Source organism: Castor canadensis, chromosome 5 (genome assembly GCF_047511655.1).
Source record: "Castor canadensis chromosome 5, mCasCan1.hap1v2, whole genome shotgun sequence".
Classification (NCBI taxonomy): Eukaryota; Metazoa; Chordata; class Mammalia; order Rodentia; family Castoridae; genus Castor; species Castor canadensis.
Window position 1 is genome coordinate 10,487,146 of NC_133390.1, and position 17,603 is coordinate 10,504,748.

At 41.7% G+C, this 17,603-nt stretch overlaps 1 protein-coding gene across 7 annotated transcripts in view; it reads right to left on the bottom strand.

Annotated features, from left to right (window-relative positions):
- The window catches only part of Son (SON DNA and RNA binding protein), a 31,737-nt gene extending 14,842 nt beyond the window's left edge, over window positions 1-16,895 (bottom strand). For 4 of the 7 annotated variants that reach the window (XM_020162866.2, XM_020162870.2, XM_020162876.2 and 1 more), the window contains exons 1-6: window positions 16,738-16,895; window positions 13,640-13,806; window positions 5,920-11,727; window positions 4,485-4,645; window positions 2,440-2,586; window positions 1,874-2,062 (exon numbers count right to left, since the gene is read on the bottom strand). In XM_020162866.2, coding sequence (XP_020018455.1) covers window positions 1,874-2,062; window positions 2,440-2,586; window positions 4,485-4,645; window positions 5,920-11,727; window positions 13,640-13,806; window positions 16,738-16,814 — 6,549 coding nt within the window. In that variant the 5' untranslated portion in view covers window positions 16,815-16,895. Of the gene's footprint in view, window positions 1-988; window positions 1,774-1,873; window positions 2,063-2,439; window positions 2,587-2,684; window positions 4,256-4,484; window positions 4,646-5,919; window positions 11,728-13,639; window positions 13,807-16,737 lie in introns of those variants that run through there. The other 3 variants (XM_020162916.2, XM_020162907.2, XM_020162899.2) reach the window with 3 other exon arrangements.
- Between the last annotated feature and the right edge of the window lie 708 nt (window positions 16,896-17,603).

Below are 17,603 nucleotides of genomic sequence, written 5' to 3' on the forward strand. Positions count from 1 at the left end.
ACTGAAAACGAAGGAGTACTGAACTTTTAAGTAAAACAAAAACATTTTCTTGATCAAAAAAGAAGTGTAATCAAGATTTACTGAGCACTTTTCCCATCTTCAACTGAAGAAAGTCAAAAAAGTTCTAACTACTATCTTCTCGGGAAAAGCTCTTGAAATGCTGCCAATACTTATGGCTTTACTCTATGGGATATCCTTGCTATGTTTTTTTCAACTTTGTTTAAATGCTTAATCTGCAATAAATCAGTTACTAAAAGCATATGTATCAAGATTTCTAAGTCTGTACAGCCCTCTTATCATGGTCTATATCCAGCTACTACAAGAAGATTAAGTAAGCTACAAATGTCAGTTAATCTTTCCCTCTTGAGATGTGTAAGTAGCCTGATTTGGAGATTAGTAACAAAGCACTCAACTGGTTTCACTAAAATATTGTCCAAACTAGCTATCATGTCATGGTGACAGTACAATTTGCTTGTATAGCCGAAGTCCATGTGAGTGCATACCATCACCTTTAACTGTAAATTAGTTACACTGGCTAATTATTATGTCCAGCTTTACCGTATGGAACTTGTTCCTTTTCAGAATGCCCCAGGATCAAACACACATAGTGAAAATGTCACCTGTGAATAATAGCTCAGAGGGAAAAACACTGCTATGAGAAAGTTTCTGATTTGGGTTCTGTTTACTTTCTGATTTTATAAACAGGATTTGTAGAATTGAAAGTGTTTACTGGAAGATGATGATATGGCCAATGTAGGGAACCTCCAGTGAAGAGCACAGGTCTCTCAGACCTGTATATCCCAGAACTGCAAGAAAAAGAAGTCCATAAGGGCATTGGCTATCTAGTCCAGTCCTTGGACAAATGCCAAGGTTTTGGAAACAAAGGGCAAGACAACTAGTCTATGATATCATTCAAAACTCCCACCCTCCCCTAGTAAGTCTCCACCCTCCCATATCCCCCAAGCGTGACTTTGCACAACAAGTTAAATAAAAGTAAACTGTTTATTAAAAGATACAGCAAAGGTACAGATACAGAGATACATACAAAGATACAGATATATATATATATATATTTACATATATATACAGTCTTGCTGTTTTCATGTGCACTATATTTAGCAGCACACTGTTTAATCAGGCATTTTAATGGGGTTGTTTTTGACACTTGGCATTGTTACTGCGTCCTTTTGACAAGATACAACTATAGCCTTGTGGAAATTTCAATGCGTAAATTCCACTTCTCCAACTTTTAATAGTAGCAAAGAGGGGAAGGAGAAGGGAATGGAGTACCAAGGCTGAACATTAGGTTAAACACAAGAATTCAAAAGGGCCAAAATAGCACAGGGTAGGAAAAATGACTAAAATCAAAGGAAATGTAACAACCCAGAAAAACCATCATTAAATGGCAATGGGGCATTTTCCCAAGATGTTCACATCAGCCTACCTTTTCCAATCCAGTTCTTGTGTTGAACCTGAGGATCTGCCTCTATCCACTCAAACCCTCCCCCAATAAATTTGCTACCACCAAAATCTAGAGCTATAGAGCCTTGAAGCAAAACGGGAAGCTAAATAGTTGTACCTTGGGCTACCTTCCCACAAGTGCAAGGAGGGCCCAATGTTGGGTAGGGATGTGATAACACTGTTCTCTGCAATTCGATGCTTTTCACTTTGTGGCTTGGTTCCACAAAGTGAATTGCATCGAGTTACTGTCAAATGAGAAGCTGCGGGTTGTTTCATCTGTCGTTTAACCCGGCCCTGCCGTTTAACCCGGCCCTAAGAAGAGTGAAACAGAATCCAAATCAGATATAAAATAACAATAAAATGGCAGATTCAGGTATAAAAAAGAAAAATACATAATATTCCTCTTACTTACCTCCGATGGCAAATTGCTGCTGAAAACATTATCATCATCTTTGTTTTCTTCACCATTTTTCTCTACAGGAACCCACTCTCCATAAACACTATCTGCTTCTTTTTTTCGGTGTTGTGATCCAGATGACACAGGAAATTCCTTTGTTAATGTTACCTGACTTTTTGGTGGAGTTGGCTTTGCTGCAGCAATCTAAAAAATAATGTTTCTTAATTAAAACCCATATAACAGATAGTGGTTTCTGAAGAATTTCAACATATTCTAAAGGAAATGTTTACTTTGGGAGGAAATTACTTTGTTACTTCTCACAGTATTTACATAAAAAAATCAATACACTGGGGGGGCTGGAGGTGTGACTCAAGTGGTGTGACTCAAGACCAAGTTCAAACTCCAGTCCCACAATAAAAAAATTAATTTAATAGAGCTAGAGGGGCAGCTCAAAAGTGCTACATTGCTTGCTAGCAGCTGAGTTCAAAATTCAGTACCATCAAAAAATGTTGCATTAAATCTATGTGGTATTTATTTAGTTGTTTGTTTCATTTCATCAATCCATAAGAACTAATACTCACATTTAAATTGAAAAAAATGGGCTTGGGTTCACTGAGTTTAAAGGGATGATGATAAAAAGGAGGTTCTTCTTCCTCTTCATCCGAAACATGAGGTTTATTCACTATTACATCATCATCTTCTTTACTCTGTGCAATCTGTTTGCATTTCTTTAAAAGTAAAAACAAAACAAAACAAAAAAATAAATCTTAGAGTTTATGTAGAATAACATGTTTAATTTATAAAGAACCATCCTATAAAATCAACTTTCAAAAGTAAACAAGATTAATGATAGGTTATTAAAAGGTAATTTAGCTTATCAGCTATTATTTAAACACACTGGCTAGTCAGTCAACAACATTTATTGAGCACCTACTATGTGCAGAGCACTGTACTGGGCACTGTCTTGGGAATACAAAAAAAAAAAATGTAGAAGACATGGTCCCTGCTCTCAAGGAGCTTACAATCTAATACAAGAGACAGAGTACATATACATGAAATAATTGAAGACATTTTTTTACAGAGCAACACAATAACAAGTGCAAACTGATATAATACAAACCAAGTACATAAGTGCTAAAAGAACAAAGGCTTTAAGATAATAGTCAGGCAGAGTTTAAGAATCAAAGAATGTTCCTTGAAGAATTCTAAGTCAGATTTTCATAGTAAAGAACAGGGGTGGTAAGGAAAGAAAGTCATCATGGTCAGGTGGTGGTAAAAGGGTGAGAAAAAACCTGTTAGAATGGACGAGAGCACTGAAGATGAGGCTGTACACTATGTGTTCATAGGGTTTTCATAGGGTTCTATTTAGATAATGAGCTTGGATTTGGTAAGGAAGCAACAGAAGCTTTTGCTAGGTCCTCATTTGTTTTTGTTTTTTTGGGGGGGAGTAGGGTTGACCTACTAAGTCATAATGTAATAAATCTAGGTGAGGAAGCAAATTTTAAAACTTTATGATCCTCCAGATATATGGCAAAATAAAAATTTGAAACATTTGTGGTAGGGTTAAATAGTAACATATCTCTCCATAAATGTTTTGTAGAAATGAGTCTCACAAGGAATAGAACTTAAGGTTGGAAAATAAGGCATGATGGAGAGGGCGCAATTGTCAAGCAAAGTCAGTTCCTTCCTGAGAAGCAAAGGAACAGACTTCATTACCTGGCTTTATAAAAAGATCAGAGTAAATTTGGGTAGACCTGTCTCTATACAAGCAGAATTTGTCAATATTACAACAGGATTAAAAAGCTCATTTAGCCAAAAACACAGAGTATATCAAGCATATAACCAGTGGGAACAGAATATATTGACAGTGGCAGGCTAGCATAAGGCTAGCCAGTACCAAGTTTCAGTATATGAAACTGGTATTTCTGGATCCTAGCAGCAATATTTCAGCATCTTCCCCCCTCCCCCAAAAAAAAATAAAATAAAATAAAGCCTCCCCAAAAAAGCCTCAATTGAAAAGATCAAATTTTTAGAAACAAAAATAAGTATATTTAAAATATATGTTACTGCCAAAACCCGAACCGCAGGAAGAACTGATAATGGCCGGCCATTATCGCCAATGGCTGGTACCAAACAGCCAAAACCCGAAATGTTGATGCGAAAGAAGTTCCTTTCAGGCAATGGCCAGCTAATTCTCATTAATTTCCAAGCTCCGGTGGCAAAAGATCATTTCTGAAGATTGTCTGTGTCTTTGCGTATATGCAGTACACTCGTGGCGATCAGTGAACACGTCGTGAATGGAAACGAAACTGTAGGCGAGCTTCTGCGTGTTGCTCACTCAACACCTCCTCCATTCAAACGAACCGTCCCACTCCTCAGTCAGTTTGGCTTCTAAAACTGGAAAGCAAAAGTAATGGGAAGTAACTTTTAGCTAGCGGAGCTTAGCCATCCCGGATAATGGCCTGCGAAACAGAGCTTCTGCCGCTGCCACATCTGTATTTCGGGTTTTGGCCACTCGGTGCCAGCCATTATCAGTTCAGCCCACAATTCAGGTTTTGGCACACTCCAGAGTCAACATCTCTGGAATAATCCATTTTAGAATGAAAACGAATTCTGTCTAGCTTACCTCAGTTAGTTCTTCTATAGTAGCTCCTCCTGACTTTTTAGCAACTTTCTCTTCTATTGTAGGTGGAGGTGCAGGCTTTAGATTTGGCGGTAAAGGAACACCAGCCTTAGCACACATGGCAGCTGCGTTAGCTTTGGCTATTTCAAGTAATTGAGCCTTATCTGTAAGAGGAAAAATGTAAGAAGCTGGTTTCCTAAAGGCTGTACATTTTGCATTATCAAAGGCTTCATACACTAATTAAAAGCATCAATTTTCTACCCTACTTTATAGCTAGGATCAAACCGCTCTTGGAGGACACTTTTAAAGAATAAGTCCACATTGAGTTTCCTATTCTAACAGGAATTAGCTAACTTACTATATAATGATAAAGACACATCCTAAGACAGAAAACTGCCAAAGCAAACTTATCATGATCTTAAAATTACTCTTCTTCTGACAACAGCTTAAATTACTCTTTGAGCCCAAATTATAGTGCCACTCCTAACAAATCTTCATTAAGAAAGAACTAACATTCATCTGTACTGTGCTATGGCAATCATCACTTTATACCCTTTTTGGCATTTTTACCTTTGGTAAAAAGAGACATATGCATTTTACCCATGTCTCCTTCACTACCTTGAGATCACTGGGAATTAAATACCACCACTCTGAATAAAAGAGAACTCAGAAAACTCATATTTGACTGAATGCAGACTCTGCTTTATTACTCTTAAGGTCTTTTTCCTCAGACAGTCCTGACCTGAAGATTACTGGAATAACTCACTGCATAATACTTAAAAATCAGGAAAAATTAGAACATTTAAAGTAAGGCAGAACAAATTCTGATCTCATAAATTTATCTGTTAGTTATCATCCACTCAGTGAGTTAATTCCCCAGATTAAAAAATTCCACTCACTTCCTTCACCAACTACATGAAACACAACTGCCTTCACCTTTAATAATTCCAGATTGCCACTTGAAGATATATTAAATGTGTAGCACTAACATTTTGCTTACTTGCAAAAATGTACGCTAAAATACAGTAACAATATCAGGATAAAGTACCTTGTTTTTAATTGAACAGCACTTTTCCATCTACTTCTGCTTTCCATTTTTAGTTAGGGCAAGATAGCTCAAGCAAAATATAACATTCTAGTTATCGAAACACCTTGGTTTTTATTTATTTTTATTTATTTTGGCAGCACTGGGGTTTTGAACTCAGAGGCTCATGCTTCCTAAGTGGGTACTCTACTACTTGAGCCATACCCCAAGCCCTACCAGACAGGTCTTTTTAACTGCAATTACATGCACTTATCCCTGGTATTTTCTAAGCACAACCTAATCTAATATCTAAGCCAATAACCCAAAATATTACATTGGACTCAAGATCACAAAAAACTCAGATTTAAATCATTCTCTACTACAATGCTAGTAAACTTTAAAACGACGACTCACCCAAATCTGTTAGACGTTTGGGTGATCTGCCTCTTTCAGAAGATCTGGATCTTTTACGGCGGATAGGAGATCTACTAAACCTTCTTCTCAAGGGTGTTCTTGATCGTCTTAATCTGACTGGTGAGATACTGAAACTTCGTCTTCTTACCACAGACCTCGATCTTCTCCTGCGGCTGGGTGTACGGCTCCTGCGGCTGGGGGTGCGGCTCCTGCGGCTGGGTGTACGGCTCCTGCGGCTGGGCGTGCGGCTCCTGCGGCTGGGCGTGCGACTACGCCGGCTGGGTGTGCGACTACGCCGGCTTGGAGAAATGCTAAAACTCCTCCTCCTACCTACAGATCTGGACCTTCTTCGTCGACTGGGAGTATGACTCCTACTCCGACGACTTGGGGTTCGACTCCGAGCTCTTGTTGTTTTCCGGTTATCCCGGGAACTTGATCTTTTCCTTTTTCTTTCCCTGGACTTGGATCTGTGCTTTGGCGATCTTTTGCGCTTCTCTTTTGATACAGATCGCCTTCCTCTAGACTTTGATCTTGACCTGCTGCTCCTTCTCCGACGTCTTGAACGGGACCGGGACCGCGTTTGAGAACGATGAGACTTTGACTTAGATGATCTCTTTCTTGCCCTAGAACGAGACTCACTGGTACGCTTGCGGGACTTGTGTTCAGAAGACTTGGACCGCTTACTCCGAGATCTTAATGAAGAGTCTCTTTTCTTCTCTTTCTCGCCTTTGTCACGGTTCTTATTTTTCTTGCTTTTTTCATGTGTGTCCTTAACTTTTACAAAAATCTCATAGTCATCTTTTTCCTCTGAAGAAGATTCTGATGCTCTTTCTGGTACACTTACTACAACTGGACTGGCAGCCAATTTGTCACGTTCAGCTTCACTTGCAAGTAAAGGTCCTTCAATACCAGCCCTCAGGTTTGTAAGACGTTCCATGTCCTTAGGAAGTAATGGTCTCACTAAGTCTGCTTCATTAATTTCATCAATGCTGGCAGAAAATCCTGAATCAGACATCATTTCTTTAGTAGGGAGATGTGCCTCTTTATCTTCCCCACTGCTTTCTTTAGGGCTGAGAGCAATCTCAAATGTCTGGTCACTGTCTTTTACAGATAATGGTTCTTCTGTATCCTTACCAAGATTATCCAATGGTAAATCAAGATGAATGTCTTTAGCAGGCAAAGGTCCCTCTATATCAGCTTCACTACCGCCACTGGGGCTGGTGGAAATTACCATGTCATGTTCAGTATCTTGAGTAGTTAAGGATACTTCAACATCATAGTTATTAACTGAACTGACAGCACATTCTGTAGCAAACTCAATACCCTTACTAGTTCCCATTACATCAGATTCCAGAGCAAAAGGACCAGTAGAAGATAGAGTTCCTCCTACATCAGCTTCACTAATACCAGGGCAGGTATCCAATACTGTACATTGTTTAGTCTCATTGATAGGCAAAATTTTCTCTTCACTAGTTTCAACAACCAGACCAGTGCTAACAGCAGACACTATGTTATGTTCTACCTCTTTAGCAATCAAATGATTATTTATAGTAAGGTCTGTATTTACACCACGTTCACTTTCGTAAGAGTCACATTTTAGGTGTCCTTCAGCATGTGGCTGGTCACCTGAATATGGGGGAATCTCCTGCATGCCAACATCTGGAGTAAGATTTTGTTCACCAGATGGTAAATTCATCCTTTTAGTAACATATGATGATATAATACTAGACTCCACCATCATTGGTGCAGGCTCTAATGCCATCTCAGCTGGTATCATTTGAGTCGGCTCTGGGACAGTGACAGCAGGCTCTGAAATGGTCACAGTAGATTCTTGGATAGCAACACTTGGTTCTGAAACAACCACAGCAGGTTGAAGGACTGACACTGCTGGTTCCATGACAGGCACAGTAGGCTCCAGGGCAGAAACTGACACAGGAATGATAACATGCTCTGGCTCAGCCACAGCTGGTGGTTCTGGGACAGCCACAGCAGAAGGCTCTGGGCCGGCCACAGCTGGAGGCTCTAGGTCGGCCATGGCTGGAGGCTCTGGGACAGCCATGGTTGGCAGCTCCAGAATGCTCTCTGTTGGCTCTGGAATAGTTACTGCTGGCCCCAGCAGGGACACAGATACCCCTGAGGCAACATGTCCTGGAGCTCTCATGGAATCAAATGTTTCTGTGGTTTCTGACATAATAGGAGGCTCCGATGTTAACATAGTTGGTTCAGTTGACACAGAAGTTTCAGACAGCATGCAAGTCATTGGTCTCTCTGGAATAATTTCATTTTCTGCTAGTATTGTTGACTCAACAGGTGTTGATGTAACTGAAGACTCTGGTTCTCGTGGTGGTTCTGGAACAGTCACAGCAGACTCTGATGCTAACACTGAGGGCTCTAAAGCTGACACTGAATAATTAGCAGGTACAGCTGAAGGCTCTGAAATTTCACTTTGACTCACAGTAGGCTGTGATACAGACTCTTCAGGAGGTAATGCTGACACCTCTGTAGGCCAAGTATTTTCACCTGTTAATGCTGTCTGCTCAGTAGATAATGCTGGACCCTCTGGTGGTTCCTCAGGAGGCAATGGTGGTGTCATTGGTGGTTCCTCAGGTGGCAATGGTGGCATTGTTGGGGGCTCTTCAGGAGGCAAAGGTGGCACCATATATGCCTCTGTATATGTATCAGTGTAAGAATCAGTGTAAGAATCAGCTGCCATAGACATCATTGAGCGATCAGTATAAGATGACATCATGGATCGGTCAGCTGCAGAGTACGATGACATCATAGACCGGTCAGCAGCAGAGTAGGATGACATCATAGACCGGTCAGCACCCATGGACATCATAGATCGATCAGCCATAGGGGACATCATGGAGCGCTCATAAGCTGACATCATGGAGCGCTCATAAGCTGACATCATGGAGCGCTCAGCCATAGGAGACATCATGGAGCGCTCATAGGCTGACATCATGGAGCGCTCATAGGCTGACATCATAGAGCGCTCAGCCATAGGGGACATCATAGACCGCTCGTAAGACATCATAGAGCGTTCATAAGATGACATCATGGAACGTTCTGCAGCATAGGACATCATCATAGAACGTCTAGATGCTAACATCAAGGGCCTAGGTGCTAACCTATATGGCCTAGGTGCTATTCTATAGGACCTGGGAGCTATTCTATAGGGTCTAGGTGACATCCTGTAAGGATCAGGAGTTAGTCTGTAAGGATCATGGCCTAATCTATAGGGGTCCTGTCCTAACCTATAGGCATCATGACCTAATCTGTACGGGTCATGGCCCAACCTATAGGGATCCTGAGCTAACCTGTAAGGATCCTGAGCTAACCTATAGGGATCAGGAGATTTTGAACCCAACATAGCAGAATCTTGGGTGCTAGACGCTAACATCTGGGCATCCATGGTACCTGACGCTAACATCTGAGCATCCATGGTACCAGAAGCTAACATCTGAGAATCCATGGTGCCAGATGCTAACATCTGAGAATCCATAGAGCTAGTTGCTAACATCTGAGAGTCCATGGTGCTGGTTGCTAACATCTGGGAGTCCATGGAGCTGGTTGCTAACATCTGGGAGTCCATGGAGCTGGTTGCTAACATCTGAGAGTCCATGGAGCTGGTTGCTAACATCTGAGAGTCCATGGAGCTGGTTGCTAACATCTGGGAGTCCATAGTGCTAGTTGCTAACATCTGGGAGTCCATGGAGCTAGTTGCTAACATCTGGGAGTCCATGGAGCTAGTTGCTAACATCTGGGAGTCCATGGTACTAGAGGCTAGCATCTGGGAATCCATGGCGTTGGACGCTAGCATCTGGGAATCCATGGCGTTGGACGCTAGCATCTGGGAATCCATAGTGTTGGATGCTAACATATGGGTTTCCATGGTGTTAGAAGCTAACATATGGGATTCTTGGGCCATCAAGGGATCCACTCCTACTGTTACAGAAGTCTCCCCCACTAATGTAGTAGGCAGCTCCTGTGCTACCGTATTATAGGATTCCAGCGCTGTCGTCGAGGGCACCTCCAGGGACTGCGACACGGTCATCGTTGACAGCTCCGATGTTGTCACCACAGACTGAACAGAGATCTCCAGCGCCACAGTTGCCACAGGTTGCCCAGGCAACTCTGGCGCCCCAGGCTGCCCTGGCAACTCCAGCACCCCTGTTGCCAGAGGCTGCCCCAAAAGCTCCAGTGCTCCTGCTGCCCCAGACTGCCCTGAGAACTCCAGTGCCCCAGTTGCCATGAGCTGCCCAGGCAACTCTAGTGCCCCAGTTGCCACAGACTGCCCCGACAACTCCAGTGCCCTAGTTGCCGAAGACAGGCCTGACAACTCTGGCACTCCAGTCACCGAAGGCTGCCCAGGCAACTCCAGCGCTGTTGTTGCCACTGGCTGTCCTGGCAACTCCAGCACCATTGTTGCCTCAGGCTGCCCCAGCAACCCTGTAGCCGTTGTCACCTCAGGATGCCCGGGATGTTCCACCGTTGTCATTCCCACAGGCTGCTCGAACTCTGTCGCCGTCACAGGTTGTTCGGTCAACTCCATTGCTACTGTTACCGCAGGCTGCCCTGGCAACTCTACTGCTGCTGGCACTGCAGGCAGCCCTGGCAACTCCTGTGCCATCACAGGTGGCTCTGGTACCTCCTGTGGTGGCTCCAACCCCATGGATGGTGCTGGAGGCCCTGGCAATTCCTGCGACAACTGTGGCACTGTTGTCACAGAGGGCCCCGGCAACTCAGGCACGGCTGTCGCAGGGGGCCCTGGCAATTCAGGCACTGGGGCAGAAAGGGGCCCTGACAACTCTGGCACTGGGGTAGCAGAGGGCCCAGGTAACTCCAGCACTGGAGTCACAGGGGGCCCCTGCAACTCCAGCATGGAGGTTGCAGGTGGCCCCGGCAACTCCAGCGCCGAGGCCACCGACGACTCCAGCGGCTCCATCGTTGTGGTCTTAGACAGCTCCAGCGACTCCTGCAGTCTTGTCATAGATGAATCTGCAATCTCCGATGGTACTTCTACAGGCTGCTCTGGCAATCTTAGCACGTCAGTTGCAGATGACTCTGGAAAATCCATTGTTGTTGATGTGCTTGGTTCAGGGAGCACCTCAGTAGGTGTCTCTGCTATCACAAGGGTTTCTGATGGCTCTAGTACTTTCGCTATGGGAGGCTCTACCATGATCTTTGCTGGCTCTGGAGAGGTGCTCTCCAAAGATTTCATTGCAGTCTTCATCTGATACTCTACTGACATTGTTACAACTGGCTCAGATGTCTTCAGCACTACTGTTGTAGGAGGCACTGATGCTGTTGCAAAGGAATCCAGAATCTTTGTCACAGATGGTTCCAGCATTACTGACACAGATTGCTCTGACTGCTCTGAGATTATTGATGTAGATCCAACCGACAGTTCTGCAGTTTTTGTAGCTGGCTTCAGAGTTTCTAAGATGTGTGGCTCTGATACCTCCATTGATACTACTGGAGGTTCTAGCATAACTGCAGGGGATTCACTGGTCTCAGATAGGCCAAATGCTCTTACAGGATGTTCCAGTGCCATCGCTGAAGGTTCAGAATCAAACTTTAAAAAGGAATCAGATTCTAGATCTACGTTCCCATCATGATGAGATTTCAGCTTTGACTCAGATTCTTCTGGTTGTCTTTTATATTTTTTTTCCTTTTCTTTCTTCTTTTTCTTCTTTTTGTTTTTGTGCTTTTTATGCTTCTTTGATTTTTTGGTGGGAATTTCATCAGTAGGATCTGTTTGTACAGATACACATCTACTTTTCCTGGAGGCCTCTTTCAAGTCTGAAAGTAATGAAAATTAATTGTCAAACATTCCCCAAAACAGATTTAGATAAATCAAACTGGTATCTTCATACCACATTAAAACACCCCAAAACAGATTTAGATAAATCAAACTGGTATCTTCATACCACATTAAAACACCATAGTATAAACCTCATGTTAAATGAAAAGTTACCAAGCAAACTATTTTCTGAAAAAGCCAAGTTATTCTTAAACTATCATTTTTTTCTCCAGTTTTCAAGTTGTAATTTTAAACTATTTACCAATTAATCCAGTTCATATTTAGTTGTTAAAATTCCTATTAAAAATATCCATATTAAATAATTCTTGTAATTACTTTGTTTTTAACCCCTGTTCACACAGGAGACAACATGGTACTGGCTCAGGAAAGAGAATGCCTGCTTTTGGAGCCTGAATCAATCCATCACTCAGTAAATGAATGGTCTTGGCTAAATTACTGAAATACTGTACCTCTAGAGTTAAAGGACAAAGTGAGTCAAAACACTCACTTTGTCAAAAAGGGACTGGAGGTGTAGCTCGGTGGCAGAGAGCTTGCATACCATGCATGAGGCTGTGGGTTTGATCTCCAGCAGAGCAAAAAAAAAACTAAAGTACAGAGAACAATTCCTATCAGACAGTAAAGTCTCAGTAAAGATTAGAAAGATAGTATACAAACAGAAGTATAATAGTATACAAACATGTGAACAACAAATATAACCCATCAACAAAGAACTCAAATTTTATCTATTACACCTATATTCTTACAAACTACTCTAATGCTAAGAAATGGGGAGCAAATTCTTATAGCCCTTAACATGGAATGTTAATTACATTTCAGCCAGGGGCCAGTGGCTCCCGCCTACAATCCTGCCTACTCAGGAGGCAGAGATTAGGAAGATTGTGGTTCAAAACCAGAGGTGGGCAAATAGTTCCCAGACCCTATCTCAAAAATGCCCAATACAAAAAAGGGCTGGTAGAGTGGCTCGAGTGGTACAGCGCCTGCCTAGCAAGCATGAGGCCCTGAGTTTAAGCCCCAGTACCAAAGAACATTTCAATTTGCATATCCTTGAGATGGCAACTTATAGTCTATTTTACAACCAGATAAAATTTACTCTAATGCCAATATTATATTAGATAAATCTCAGGGATCCTAGAAAAAGCTCATCAGACAGCCTGGCCATTAACACTATAGGAAGAGAAAAAAAATAAACCAATAAACAACAATACACATGCCAAAATAAAACTAATCAATTTCTACTGTTTACTTCACAACATCAAATGTTAATGAAGTTATACCTCAACTAAGAAAAGGTTGCTAGAGTCATAAAACAAAGGAAGGCTAAAGTATGTTTTGTAAACCACATCCTACAAAGAGAACAAACCATAACCACACACGTAATTCCTATAGTTAATGAATAATGACTTATTTTTGTGGTTAATCATAAGTTCTTCATTTGTAAACATCAATTATTTAACAATTCCAGAAAAGCTAAATAATCATGCAATAACTACTCTTCATTGCACTTTAAAGAGGAATGGATGTACAAACAAAACAACATCTAAGCTTTGGCTTTAAAACCTCCCTGGGCATGTCTTAAAATCACTACAAAATTGGTCTCGGGGACCGCACATGTTCCAAAACTGACATTTACACAACTGTTCAATGTAAACCCGTATGTAAAAATTGTGGCACTAAGACACAACAAAACTGAATCAAATAGACAAAAATTATATTCTACCAACAAATCAAGTGCATCAATATTCAAGTTTGAGTATAATTTTGTTTTCATAGGAGGATTTTAGCAGGAAAGTCAAATCAGACAAAAACTGAAAATACTATTAACCTTCAAATTAAAAAAAAAAAAAAAGATTAAAACAAGATTTTTATGGCAGATGATTAACTCCAACTTACCTGGCTTATATCGTAGTTCTGTATCTAAGACCCCAGAAAGTACTTCCTCTATCTTCTGCACTATTTCTTCATTTGGTAGGCTCCTGGCAGAGGCAGCTGCATCACCTGCCTGGTTTCCTTCAATAGGTGTATTTGTTTCACCATTCAGCTGGCCTTCACTCCTTCCACTTGACAAGAAAAGTTTTCAAAATTAGTACTTTATTACACCATGTAATAAAAGTCAATAAACATTAATATTCTAATTAATCTAATGTCCATACATTTTATCCTTTCCCTATATCAGATGTTTGCCATCAAATAGTCTTCCCTTAACACTATGTGCTTATAGTTAGGACATTTTCATTTGCTACGTAATTAAAGGTTTCTGTACTGTCAAAAGTACTTTGACAGTACAGAAACTCTTTAAAACCAGGTTTCCACACACAACCTTTTTAGAAATAATTACAGGAACCTAACATGAGGCTTGAGTTACCTAAGTATTTCTCTCAAGGGAGAAAAATTATTAACAGCCCAATCACAAATACACAGAAAACAGATGACCTAACATTACGGTAAAAAACTATGGCCACAATAAAACCGTACCAGTGTAGAGATCAACAGTATCAAGAAACACAAAAGCTAGCCAGGCACACACAGTAAAAAGAGTAACTTGTAGCCTCTATTCAGGTTTCAACAGTTACTAAAATGCCATAAAACTAAAAAAGAAAAAATACATTCATAGAATGTATAAAAAAATCCTGGTATTAAAATTTGTTCAAAAATTTCACATGAAACAAGTGGCATTTATACTAACAGTAAATAAGTAAGATGACTTAACATATTTTCAATTCACAAAGTCAAGAATTTTAATATAAATAAAAACATGTCATTCATGTATTTATTCTTTACTATGTGTACGTTTGCAAAATTTTGAAGAATCAAGTATTTTCAACATGTTCAATTTTAATTTAACCTTCATTTTAGCTAACTTAAAGCACATAAAGCATGATAAAAGTTTTGATGCCTATTTAAATGCTCAAGAACACTTGATTTTCTAATAATGAATCATGTAATCGAGTATTAATATTTATGAGTATTAACTAGTACATTGTTCTCACTTTTTAACTCATTTTAATCCTGACAAAACTCTAAAATCACCACTATTGTTCTGATTCTACAAATGAGAGAAGAGGCACAAAGACAAGAAACTTAACTGAAGTCACACAGCTATTAAGGAGGTGAAGCTTCTGTTCAAAATCTGAGTCCATACTCTTAAAACACATCCATGTAAAATAATATAGATCATTTTACCTATCTAAATGTCAGCCTCATTACCCATACTGATGGAATAAAAAGTTTGACTTTACACTGATAAAATATTAACACATGCTGAGTATTTCTTTAATGATAAACTGCTTTGTCTAATACACTTTTAGACTTTCTTCACGGAGCACATGTACACTTTTCCCAAGCACTTATACATAGGTAATTTATCACGGATTTTAAAATCAAAAAAGTAGCTACAATTTTTTTAAACTTCAGTCTATAAGGAAATAATCATGGTTTCACCTTAAAGGTAGCAGGATATTAATTGCAATTACTGAAAAGTGATGAGAAAAAAAATTTCAAACCAACTAGATATCCAACAACATTTTCCTACAAAGAAATTTTATATTCCTACAAAGGAATTTTATAGCCACGATCCAGAATATTGAGACTGAGACAAATTTACTCAAAATACATTAGATTTAAAAAACACAAAATGAACACATTAATAAAACATTTATCTGAATGCACAAAGAAAAAAATGAAAGGACACATCAGTAACTGTAGGGGTTTTTTTCCTCCTCTTTTATAGTTTCTAAGTTAGGTACAACCAGAAAGCACTCATTTTGTAATATAAAGACTGACTCTTACAAGCTCCAAAAAACGATTTATTACGCTAAGCAAGCTACTACATGCAAGTATTTAAGTTTTCAAAAACTCTGTAGTAGCTAAGGTCTGTTCTCAGCCTAGAAACGCTAACATCACAAAAGGTTTAAAAGCAACTTAGCGGATTTCTCACTTAAAAATATATCCTCCAATGCATCATTACCCCAATAACCCTATGTTAATTTGGCTCACAATTTACAATCGCATTTTCAGCTGATTTCCAAATTCACGTATTGCTCTTGCTCTCAACTTACACAATTAGTAAAAACGTTTGAACTCGGAACAAATATTTACTCATCAAGATCTCTTTCCTACCTCTGTATTTTTAAGAAGTATCTTATACAAAGCAAAACCACTAAAAGAACCATTTAACAGTAACATGACCCACACTATGCTCCTTTCCAAGTAAACAACTACTGTGGAAACCTCTTCCCCTTCAGATTCCGCGGAGCCGAAGGTAACCTATGTGAAGTCCACCAGCAATGGCCCAATACGTCAGCGGAGACGGGGGCAGCAAGAAAAACTACCCCTTCCCACTTAATAAAACGAAGTAATCGCTACTTTCAAAGTCCCCTTCCATCCTCAAATTAGTATCAGCCATGCTATCAAGTGACTAGTGTTAGTTGGAAGAGTGTTAATTTAAATCTCTATTAGAATGCTGCCCGATGGAAACCACAGGGCACTAGGGCCCGAGGAATCTCACTAATGGATCCCGACCCCCAAACGGTCTGACGCTTGCAATAATAAAGACGACTTCAGATTACCCAAGAAACGGCCGTTAGAGACCCTTTCCGGTCAGAGACACCGGCCGGCGAAACCCGCGGAGGCGGGGAGGGGGAGGGGAAAGGCGGCGGCGGAGGAGGAGCCGGGGAAGGAATTAGGCCCGGCCCCGGTGGACATCAGGCCTCCGAGAACCGAAGGGCTGGGCGGCCCAAAAAGGAGCATCGTAACTCGGCTGGAAGGGGAAGAGCGCCAGCTCCTCGGAAGGGAAGGGAAGGGAAGGAGCGGATGGAGGGCTGGGGGGAGGGGGGAGGGGGGGAGAGCCCGTAAAATGGATCCCAGGCCCAGGCGGGGCCGTAGCGTAGCCTGAGCCGAGGAACGACGGCGTCTCTGAAGAAAGATGCCGTGGAAGGCTAGATAGGACCCTAACGGTCCGTTGGGAACAAAAGAGTCTGGGAGGCGTTTACCTGGAAAGCTCCTGTTGGATTTCCCGGAATTTACTGACCACGAAAGACCTAAAAACCTGCTCGATGTCGGCCGCCATGGCGTCCGCTCCGTTCTCTCAACTCCTCCTCGCTAGTCCTCCAGGCTCCCAGCATGCCTCGGGAGGAGGCGCAGCGGCCAATTCCTTTTGTCGCCTCCCTCATTGGCTCGAAGAGGAGCGGTCGGGCCGGCACGCTCCGCCAACGGGCCAATCAGTGAGCACGGCCCCGCTCTCCTCCGCTGTTTCTGAGCGGCTGGGGTAGAGGTGCTGACGTTTGCGCCGCGCACGACTAAATCCGCCATGTTAGTGTCTGACGCAGGCGCCATTACAGGAGAAGCCTCTCGAGGAGATTTTTGTCAGTATCAGTTGCTGGTCTCCAATAGAGTTTGGGGGCATTAAGAGTTCTACTGTAGCGAGCAAATGCCTGAGCTTAAAGGTCCTGAGGAAAGGGAGCAGAAAACGGCTTCGTGGTGCTTGATACTGGGCCTCCGAGCGTTTCTTGGGGGCGCCAACTTAGGTTCATCATTGACATGCATACGGGAAAAAAACTAATCGGCCCCGCTACCCACTGTAATTTGAATACGAGGAACACATTTTTACCCCATCTCCCATTACCTCCTGTAACCCGTCTCATTTTTTAAAAGCAAAAGCCCGAAGGTCCTGAGCGACCTACGTTCAAAACCTGGCGCATTTGGGGGTCGTCAGGTGCCAAGCGGGTCACAAGACTTTTCCCGCAAGTAGCTGGTGGGCTCTGACTCCCGTTAGCAGAGCACGATTAGCTAAACATGGCTCTAACATCTCGGCGTCCCCACGCCTCAGTGTGGGAGAGCTCAGGAGGCTCTCGGGGAG